An 11,893-nucleotide genomic window follows, 5' to 3' on the forward strand; every position below is an offset into this window, starting at 1 on the left:
GAAAGAAACATAACGGGTGATGGTTAGTTTAGTTGGCTATATATAGACTAAATACAAACGAAATGAGTGGTTAGTTTATTTGTCTATAAACAAAATATAGGAGGAACGTGGTTTTATTCATTATAAATGCAACGGGCACATAGCTTAAACAATGAACTAGAAAACACCGAAGCTTGGTTTCTTGTAATAAAGTTGTGTGCATATGTTTCTCAAAAAAAAAAAAAAAGTTGTGTGCATATAATTAATGTAGATGAGATTTGGCAATGCGACCATTGCCTCCTTTTGGATAGAATCCACCGGGTTTTTTCTCATCACCAGAGCCATACACAATCCTCAATATCTCTTCCGCGGTCCTGTCAAATGCAACAGAGTCTATATTTCCAGCAAGCACGTTTCCATTGATCTTTCCCTCAGCACCTTCAGGTATAGGAACCACAAGGCCTTCATCTTTGTGACCTTGATGTCCAAGCCTATCTCTTAGTTCTGAAAAGCGATTTGTAAACTCTCCCACAGTTATTCCATATGGTGACACTATCTCCTTTGCATGCTCATATAGGTATGCTCGAATAACAGCATCTTGGCCTGATTCCACGCCTAAAAGGCCTGCAACAAGCTGAACATATACAAGTCCACATTGTTAGAATAATGGTTTGATAATTTTTGGACAAGTAGTAATTTATTATAATATTAAAGTAAGTGTTGTGAATGTACTCTTGTTTCCGTGCTCTATTGATCTACTTCTCAAATAATAAAAAGGGTTGGGTTTACATTAAATTTGGTGTAACTTTTATCAACATTACACTACTCAATAACTATATATATTAAATGTAAATTTTGAAAAATCCACTGTTTAATAACTTGAATTACATTGTCTCTTTTTATCTTATATGTATGCAAAACATAAAGATGATCAGAGATTAATTATCATCTCATTTATGAAATGCTTAAAATTCAATTTTTTTTTTTTTTAACTTCAAAAATAGTTTGAAAAAAAATGATACTGCTAATTAAAAAGTAAATTATATCTAGTTGATACCAAATTTGGCTTGTACGTTAAAAATATAGAAAACATATATAATTCAATGATAGGATTTTTAAAATTTTAATATAATAAAAAAATTATTAGGTGAGTTATACGAAGTATAACTTGATTATGGACCATTAAAAGAATTACAAATTTCATTTGTCAAGCTTTATTATTGTTTGTGTGTTCTAATAAGTATTACTGTTTCCTAAAAAAAAAAAAAGTGATGTTTATGCCACATTAGTTGTGTGTGTTAGAGTTTCAGTCCTTATAACCCTAGGCTACTACTACAAAGATTAAGCCATTTTGTAGTAGTACTTTATTTATGTAATATATTATAAGCATATTTAAAGATAAGTATTACTGTATCCTCCAAAAAAAAAAAAAAAAAAAAACCTTTATCATTTCTTAGCATAAAAAAATAGTTTATTCTACAAAAAAAAATGGTAGTATATAACTATGTATATATATATACACACACATGCGCATAGAAGCAATAGATTATTGATACTATCTATTTTGTAGAACATTACTATGGATCAAGTTTAAATCTTGATTACCCTTCTAGAACTAGGGGCTTTGAGTTTTGGAATTGTTCCAACATAGCCAGTAAGTCCAACATAAGGAATAAGGTAAGATGCAAGGAGGAAGTGAACTCCACTGTAATAAGGATCAAAAGGTGGGGACAACTTTTTCCCTATTGCAGCATCAACTGTTTTTGCAAATGATTCTTTACTTAAATCTAATAATGGTCTTGGAAATCCTTTAACGACTTTTTGAATGGCCCTGCATCAAGAATTTAGTAGTTAGTACCATGATAACTTTGATTATCAAAAAAGTACCATGACAATTGTTTTTTAAAATTTATAGCTATGATAGGATTTAAAATCTATAGTATCTACATTATGATAATTATGATAATTGTTTATCATTATGTTAAGATATTAATGTGCTTCTATTCAAAATAGGTGGTATTCAAACCCAATTCCCTTATTTGAGGCCGAAAATATTTATCAATCAAACTAACAGTAACCCATTAGCCATTAAACCCAAAAGAAATTAAAAGAGAAACCTCAAGTGTCCAACTTCTTGGTAAGCAAATTGCAGGATAACATCTTGGGTAAAATGATCTAAATTTGCCTTTTTAGCACCAAGGGGTGTTGGGCCTCCCTTGGTTAGATTTGGAGCAACTTTATCTAAGCCATAACCCAAAGCGCCATACAAAAAGAATTCAGCTTCAAAGAATTCTAAATTTAGAGGAAATTCCAAAAGATCCACGTCTGCTTTTGCAAAACGCATATGGGTGAATTCAGAAGAATAAATTTTGGGGAGGAAGAAGAGGGAGATTAGTAAAGTGGTGATGGTGGCTGTGCTAGTAGCAGTTAGTGCCATCGTTTTTTTTTGTTTTTTGGGAAGGCTATTTTTGCTAGCTAGTGGTAGATATGTTTTTTTTTTTTTTCTTTTGTTTTTTTGATGCTAATGTTTGTATTTATATATAATCTCTAGATAGTTATATTTAGCAAAATTCCACATGGCTAAGTAATATTATTGCTTATATTTAGAATAATTCTACGATTGTAGATAAGTTAGATTGATGCTGATCATGCTATTGTTTATATTTAGAATAATATGACATTGTCTTTGCATGGTTAGGTGACTATTGAATGGGGGGTGATTTGAAAAGGTAAAACTAATTCTGTATTATTTGAGTTGTGAACTTATGATTTATTGATGCTAATGTGGACTTTGTAAGAATCAGCTCTAAAAGCTAAATCAGCCCTTGCATCATATATAAAAAATACATAATTTCATAAAGGACATGTATATTCTAGATGCAAATCCTATTAGTAGTAATCTGTTAAAAAAAGAGAGAAAGATGAATTCAAATCCTATGGGTAACAATTTGTTAAAAAAGAGAGAGAGAGAGAAAAGATGGATTCAAATCCTATCAGTAACAATTTGTTAAAAAATAAAGAAAAAGATGGATTCAAATTCTATCAGTAACAATTAGTAACTTTCAGGTTCCATACATGATTTGATGGAACAAGTAGGTTCTCCCTTACAGTATAAGTCTAATAATAACCAATTCTACCATATTCAATCAAACCTACTAGATAATAGATTTTGATCTTTTATTTTATTTTTAATTTATGATTTCTTTCAAATGGAACTTAATGGACTTTAGAAATTTGTTCCCATCTTATTGGGACTTAGAGAAATGGACTTTAGAAATAAAAATTCTTAATAATGTAGTATCAGATGCAAATAGTTTCTCAAAAAAAAAAAAAAAAAAAAGATACAGATATACAATGGGAGTGTAATTGAGCCCTAGGTAAAGGCTTTATAATAATGTGAGAAAAAAAAGAGAGGAAGCGATCGACTCCTAAGGTAACGCTCCATTTATAAATTATAAGCTCGAAAGCCTCGAATATATATTTTGTTATAAAGAATGTAATTACTAATTAGGCATTTGTAATTAATTAATTTATAACTCAAATGACGGAACAAGGAGAATACAAAATGCAGTCCGCTGCTAATGCAATTACTGGTAGTGTTTGTCTTTTCTTTTTTTCTTTTTTCTTTTTTTTTTAATAATTATTTCCTTCTCTCTATTAATCTTTGTCTGTATTTTATTTTCTTAGCAAAAACATACAAGCAGTTAAAAGTAATTTAGTTTATTAACTAAACAAACAAACTTTTTTTTTTTTTTTTTTGGATACAAAACAAACATTAAAGGTTGAAAAGAATGCCAAAAGTTTCAAATCTAGTCTTATTTATGTAAAAAAAAAAAAAAAAACAAAGGTGAATTCATCAATGAAACAATCATAGTCCTGTTAGTTGTGGCTGTTAAGAGAAAATTTTTCCTTTCAATTAGGACTTAGAATTTTTGTTTTTATTTTATGGGAATTAGGACTTAGAATTAGTGTATACTTTATTAAAATAAAGAAAAGGAATTAGTGTATGCTAAGGGATCATTTAGGACTCACAACCAAATGAAATTCAAATGCTTCAAATGTGAACGCCCATTTCGAGACCAAACCTGAGCGAGAAGACCATAACTTCCAATAATCCTCTTAATGAATTATCTGTATATATATATATATAGAGAGAGAGAGAGAGTTGCACTTTGCCAACTGATTACCAATGTTCCAACTTTGACTAAGAGTAGGACCCTAATGAGGGAAGAAGTGCATGAACTAAAAAAAAAAAAAATGAAAACAATTTATTTCTTCAAATATCTTGTATTAATAGGCTATTACTTTACGAAACTTATTACACTAAATTGTAAATAATTGATAAAAATAATTTGGTTCAAATGATTGCAACAATATCTTTGTTGTAATAGATAATTACTTTATATTTGTTATTGTAATATATTATAAGATAATTAATATCAAGTAATTGCAATGATATGTTCCAATTTTGTGTTTGTCATTGTTATAAATTGTAAAATAATTTATATCAAGTTATTGCAATGATAACTTAATTGCAATAATCTATCAACTCAATATTTTCATTACAATAGATTGCAAAAATAACTAGGATTAAATCGACACAATGCTCCACTAATTTCTTTTTTAGGGAAATCATGGCCAAGAGGTTGACAAGAACCTCTTTGTAAACATGCTCTTCTTATCATTAGGATGAAAAGATTAGACATTTCCTCATAGCCTAAGATCTAAAAGATTTTTCAAGTGCAATACGAATTTTCTTAAAAGATGAATATTGCAATATAAGTGATTTCCTTTTAAAAAAATTGTTCATAGTGCTAGCAAAAAAATAAAGGGTAAACTATAAGTTCATTCAATATATTTAACTTAAGCATTCAATCACTTCATTAATCATGTTCAATAAAGTATTTAGGTATTACGTTAGTGCATATGATACATAACTTCAACAAATTCAGTTAAAGACTAAAGTAAGCACTAACAGACTAACGATTTGAAAATGTACATTTTTTAGAATATATATATATATATATATATATATATATATATATATATATCAATTTTAAAATTTGCCTTTGAAACACAATTTTGAAAATCACAATTAAATATTTGAATTGGGCTTTTGGGCTAATTTGTATTTTTTTTTGGGCAATTTTTGACAAGTGGTATGTCCACAACATTTTCACCACAAATTCTAAATGGTAAATTGTTACTAGTTCTAGTGTGCGTTTGGCATTGGCATAAAAAACCAACTTTTTTGACTATTTAGCTTATTTTTGGTACTATTCATGAATTCAACTGTACTATTTCAATTACTTTTTAGGCTTTTAGCTTTATTTATAGTAATTTCAGCAAAAAGTTGCAGTTTTAGCTAAATAAGCTATTATCAAACAAACACCTAATTTGAACATACTACTAAAATCATCTTTTTGGCCACTAGTAACCGTTAGTAATAACCTACCACTTAGTTTTTTTTTTTTTTTTTTTTGAATCAGCCACTTAGGATTTATTTGTAAAAGTGTTGTGAAGCTTTTATTTTTAATGGGCTCAAATTTTTATCTTGGCATGTTCACTTTTTTTTACAGTGGTCAAGATTTTTTTCTAGAATGGTCAACAACCTATATTAATTTAAAAAATATTTTTTTAAGGTATATATAAAATAAAAAAATAAAAAAATTCAAATAAATAACAAGTAGATCCACCCCTTACCCTCAATATTGCGAGAAACTCACCCTTAGGTAATCTCTAATTAAGTACATTTTTACATGATCTCAAAACAAGAAAAATAAAAATACATTTTTACATGTGCTTCTGTTGCATCATTTGTTTTGCTCAATTTGTTGTCTTCTTTTCTCTTGCTGTATTGGATAATTTCTCCGGGAAGAGAGGATTCAAAGCTTCATTTGAGATTGTGATCTCTTTGAAGAACTTCGGCTACTAACTATACCTGCTATCTTTTGCCACTTTTCTCAGTCCACGAACCCAAAGCAATTATCTAGTGTACTCAGTGCAACCATATGATTTCACGGTTTGGGGTGCAAAAGGTGTTGTCGTTAGTAACTGGCCGTCTGGCCCAAAGCCATATGTGTACCATACTAGCGTCGAGGTTAAATTCAGGGTTTAATTGTTCATGCGATATGCCTACTTATATAGCATGTACTATGAATCAATGGGGTCAAAAGCTAAGTCCAGGCCGTGCACGTACGAGAAACACTCATGTTATGCGTGAAGTTTCTTAGGATAAAATTAATTTGTGTAAGTTTGAAGTAATTATCCAGGCAAAATATTAATCAAGCCAATTACAAAATGCCACATCAAAATTTAGTGACAAATTTTAAATTTTTATGTCATTAAATTAAATAAATCAAGTGTTGATATGTGTCATCTTAGATGTTATCATATTGGCAAATTAAAACTTGCCACATGTCACTCATTTGGCCCCATAAGATTGAGATAAATATCCTAATTAAATTGGAATGATAATAGTTGATAATTATCTCTATTAAAATAAATAAAAATAAAGATAGTTATCTACAAGTAATAAGTTTTAGTGAGACTCTTTAACTTTATACCAATTAGAATCTACTACTTATCTTCAATGAGATCAATTTAGAGTGAGACTCATCCTTTCAACCACTATAGATAGAGAGCATACATTCTCTCATTCTACACAATTTTTTCAGAAACCCATTTGTGGCAGGATCTTCTACATTGTAAATTCTTTTCTTTTTTTGCTATTTCACAACTAAGAATTTAATTTTTTAGATTTATTACTTTGTCGAAGAGTGAGGAAAATAGAAGACAAGCCAAAAGAAGCACAAAACGATAATCTTTTTGCTATTTGGAGCTATGATGGGAAAATGGTATATGAAAACATAATTAAAGCTACAGTTGAATCCGATTCCAAATATTGTATTGGAGTAGGAGGATATGGAAGTGTTTACAAAACTAATTTGCCAATAGGTCAAGTTGTTGCTGTTAAGAAACTTCACCCACTACACGATGGCGAGACTAACAATCACAAAACCTTCATGAGCGAGATTCATGCCTTAACAGAAATAAGACATCAAAACATCGAGAAGTTGTAAGGTTTTCGTTTACATCCACAACACTCACTTTTGGTATATGAGTTCTTGGAAGGAGGAAGCTTGGTGAAGTTACTAAATAGTGAGGAAGGAGTAAAAAGCATTTGAGTGGAATAAGAGACCAACATCATCAAAGATGTGGCGAATACTTTATCTTATATGCACCATGATTGCTTGCCTCCTATAATTCACCATGATATATCAAGCAAGAATATTCTATTGGATCTAGAATATGAGGCTCACATCTCTAATTTTGGCACCACTAAGCTTTTGAAGCTTGATTCTTCCAATTGAACTTCACTTACAAGCTCCTTTGGATACATGGCTCCAGGTTAGTTTCTTTCTTGTTGTCTATAGTCTTTCAAAGTAGAAGTTTTCAATTTGTTATTTTGTCGTCTATCATAAAAATTGGAACTGTGGGGTGATGTGTAATTAGAATCTCCAACTTGCTGACAGGATAAGTCAATGATTATCTCAAAGAGGTTGAACCCATTGCGTAGGGAGCACCCAATATCATAGTATAAATAACTAGCTAAATATTCTTTCACCCTCATTTATACCATTATTTTACACACATATATATATAACTCCACAATTTTGATGTGAAAATATCCCCACTTTTAAAATGTCTATATTTTAACACATACAAAGTAGATGTGAAAAAAAAAATTGAAATAGCTGATTTATGAGAATCAAAGTGAGAAGAACATCCATAGTAGAAGCCCACATGGACACCAAACAGCCAATTGCCATAGTTATACGACCTATGCCCCACTACTAAGGCTTTTTAGCTATTTCATGTTATTACATATTAAAGTTCGTACTTGTTAATCGTTATAGGTCTCTGTACTCACAGGGTAAGCAATTTAACTTTATTAAAACCGTAGGGTTAGTCTAAAGTTAGTAAAGGACTAATTATTATTTATTATACCATTATTAGGTTCATAGTAAAAATTAATTTATATAGAAGAAATTTAGGATATGTTTGGTAACTGTTTTTTCCTGTTATTTTCTGTTTCTAAAAACAATTTTTTATTTTTGAGACTAAAAAACTTGTTTGGTAACCCAAAAAGAACAAAAAATAAAAATTGTTCTCAAAACTCAATTTGTAAAGAAACTGAAAACAGTAAAGCTGCTTTCAGTTTCTAATTTTCAAAAATCAATGAAAATACGTATTTAATTTAATAAATCTATCTTAATTATTTCATGAGTTAGCATTAGAGTTCAAATCCTAGTAACAACATATTTTAGTATTTTCTATTTTTTTTCAAAAAAAAAAAAAAATTCAACTAACCAAACATGTTTTTTATTTCAAAAAATACAAGAATTTTTTTTCTTTATATTCCCAAAAACAAGTTTTTGAAAATAGAAAACAAAAATTGTTACCAAACACAACCTTAATCACTCAATGATTTTTTTTTTTTGTTCAGAATGTAGACCTTTAAATAATTCCAACATATTCTTAATTCTCGCATAATACAAATTTTGCTACATTTTTACTATATAATAGGCAAGTTATTAGGTTGCATAAATAATAAAACCACGTTCCTCCTATATTTAGTCTATAGACATGTAAAGCTATCTGAGGCTTCAGAAGCAGAACAAGTCCAGTCCAGCACGCCCAAGTAGAGCAAGTCTAGCAACCAGCAAGCCCAAGTTCAATCTGTCACAAGGAAGAGCAGATACGACTTGTAGTTTAGGGATTAGAGCATCAATTAAAACTGTGTAGCTTAGTAGAATGTTAGTAGCTCAGTTAATTACATTTAAGCACACGTGTCTCTAATCTATTGGTCATTAGGAATCCTGTTAAGCTACTGTTTTAGCGCCTAAATTCTGTTAGAGGCAGTTATGATATGATTAATTGTATAAGAGTCCTAATCACTTGTAATCTATTCGGTGAGGAATATTCATTTTTCAATACATCATATTCTCTCAAAGATTCTCTTCAGAATTTTCTCAGAAATTCACTTTCTTCTTCAAGACAAATGAAAATGGAGCGGTTTTTAGTCAATCTGGCCAGGCTAGGGTAGGTGTGGTAATTCGAGACCATGAAGGTAGGGTGGTAGCAGCTTTAAGCAAACAAGTTCAACAGCCACTAGGACCTTGGGAAATTGAGGTCAAAGCTATGGAGGTTGGGGTTTCATTTGCTTGGGATGTTGGTACAAGGGAAGTGATCCTTGAATGTGACTCCAAGATCGTGTTTGATGCTCTCTTATTAGGTTTATGCACATCACATATGATTATCTCAAATATTTTAGCTGGGGTACATCATCAGCTCTAGGATTTTAGAGTAGCTCAAGTATCCCATGTGAGGCGTCAAGGTAATAAGGCAGCACATATTTTGGTTAAACATGCCTTTTGTAACCTGGATAGAAACTAATTCATTGCCAATTGAGTTAGCTATTACTCATGATGTACTAAATTTATTTTTTGTTAATAAAATTACAAGTTTCCTATTAAAAAAAATAAAAATAAATAAAAGTCTATAGACAAATAAACTAACCACTCATTTTGTTTGTATTTAGTCCATAGACAACTAAACTAACCATTACCCACTATGTTTCTTTGTGAAAATGATTAAAAAGTGACGTGTAGTAGTATATCATCTGTAATATGTAATATATCGTTGATTCTATAGATAATTAAATTAAACGAGAATCTAGCACGTCCCCATTGCCGTTTAATATGGTAGTATTGCATAATATATCGCCCAAACAATGCAACAAGTTTCTCAAGAACTTTTAACTGGGAAACCACCTTTGCCAAATACATTACACACAATCACATTAGGAGAACTGGAGAAGTAGTTGATCTCGGAAGCTTAACTATCTAATAGCTTGTTTTGTTTGTGTTCCTATTGCCATTTCTCTAGTTCTTCACATGCATCCCCTCCTAGTAAACCATTTATCTTGTTTTACTGTATTATGTTTGATTGGCAAGAATGTATACATCGAAATGCAAAGTTGAGAATTTCACTAATAAAAGCAAAAAGAGTTTTTATTTGAATCCTTAACAAGTATATTCAATACATTACTCAAGAGTGTGTATGTATATGTGTGTGTCTATATATATATATATATATAGAGAGAGAGAGAGAGAGAGAGAGAGAGTAAAAATAACCCCATCCAAAATAACTCTTTTCCAGTAATAGAAAAATAGAACGCATGGCCAAACTCTAGGGCACATGATGTACTAAATAACCTTCATCTGTCTCAAGTCTATACTCAAAATATGTCATTTGTTAAAGTTGTTGTGTAATTCAAAGTGACAAAAAAGAAAAGAGAAAATAAATTCTACGTCTTTGCTACTGAACTTGGTTTTTTTGTTCCGTTTGTTTCGATGGAAAACCTTGTGTAAAGATAGTTTTTCATGTTTTCTAGTGTTTGGTAACATAAAAAAATATGAGTCAAAAGAAAATTATCTTTGATCAACATAAAAAGTATGGCTTATTTTTAGAGATTGTTTTCCATTAAATTTTTTTGGAAAACAACTATATCTCACAGCAAGCTAAATAAGGGAAGTTAGGAGGTTGTTTTTCAACTCATTTAAAGTTGCTACCAAACATTAGAAAATGAGATAGTTTTATAGAAAATACTTCTTGGAAAATGATTCGTTTTCTAGAAAACATCATTGCTGAGACAAACAGAGCGTTAACAATGAACTCAATCCATGGTTTATATACTAGAAAATCTTTGGTCAATGGTAGACTAACTCAGGATGAGTTTACTTTTATTACAAGCCTATGATAGGTTTTGGTTTAGGCTTTTAAGGCCTTGATATGGTTTGGGCCTCTTGGACCATGATATCACTAATGGTCCATTTGGTTGGAGATGAAATAAGGAGGATAGAAAAGAAATGAGAGAAAATGGGTGGGAGGGGGAGGGAATTTTGTTGGGGCTAGGTGTTTTTCCTTGAGTCCACCAAAATTCTATCTCTTTAATTTTGAGAGAAAATAGGAGAGAAAAGATAGCGTCCTTGAGACAAAATTTCTCCAGAGTTTTAATATTTTCATAAATGCAATTTCCATTTAAATAGTTGTTAAGAAAACTTGTGTTGTAGCAGGAGATAGTAGAAGTTGAGTGCAACCAAGCAAATCCAATATTTGCAATGGAGAGCGTTTCGTCTGAACTTGACCTTAAGGGGATATGTGTTGGTCATCAATGGTAGCTCTAGGATTTTTTTAGGGGGGTCAGTAGTGGTGGAGTTAGGAATTTTTCATGGGGAACAATTAAAAAAAATTAAATAATTTTTTTTTATATTTATAGTTTCCATATTGTATACATTTAACAATAATCTAAAATAGTATTCTAAATATAATTTAGTATAAATATATATCAGTAAGACAACAACTATAGAATGTATAAACAAATATAATTAAATAACTAATCATATACGTAGTTAGTCTCTTGGAGTATGACTAATGGTAAATGTGAAACTAAAAATAAAAAATAGTAACTGACATTATTTTTTTTAAAGCATTCAAGGCAATGACGCACATATACGCAAGTATATTTCTATATTCTTTAACATTTTTATATTGATTTATTTTCTCATTTTGTCTTAAGGAATCAAATTACATGTTTAAATTTTAAGTCTTTAAATTATATTCTAAATTTTATTGTAATTGGCTACATATCAATTATTTTAGAGTAAACTACGCATTTGGTCTCTATTATTTACACCATATTTCAATTTGGTTTCTAACCTTTCAACTGTGCTATGGATATAACTTATTTCTCACAACAAATTTCACAATTATTGAAGTAGTTGACTGTATAATGTGGACACAACTAATACTCACGAACCCACCACTTACAATCGACCACATCAATTGT

The 11,893-nt window shown here is 30.2% G+C and overlaps 1 protein-coding gene across 1 annotated transcript; it reads right to left on the reverse strand.

Annotated features, from left to right (window-relative positions):
* Nucleotides 1-241: 241 nt before the first annotated feature.
* On the reverse strand, nt 242-2,436 carry LOC126689042 (desiccation-related protein PCC13-62-like). Its single transcript, XM_050384063.1, has 3 exons — nt 2,097-2,436; nt 1,585-1,810; nt 242-613 (listed from the first exon to the last, which is right to left on the reverse strand). Exons 1-3 carry the CDS (start codon nt 2,414-2,416, stop codon nt 242-244), a joined length of 918 nt encoding a protein of 305 aa, XP_050240020.1. The 5' UTR covers nt 2,417-2,436.
* Nucleotides 2,437-11,893: the final 9,457 nt, after the last annotated feature.

Source organism: Quercus robur, chromosome 6 (genome assembly GCF_932294415.1).
Source record: "Quercus robur chromosome 6, dhQueRobu3.1, whole genome shotgun sequence".
Classification (NCBI taxonomy): domain Eukaryota; kingdom Viridiplantae; phylum Streptophyta; class Magnoliopsida; order Fagales; family Fagaceae; genus Quercus; species Quercus robur.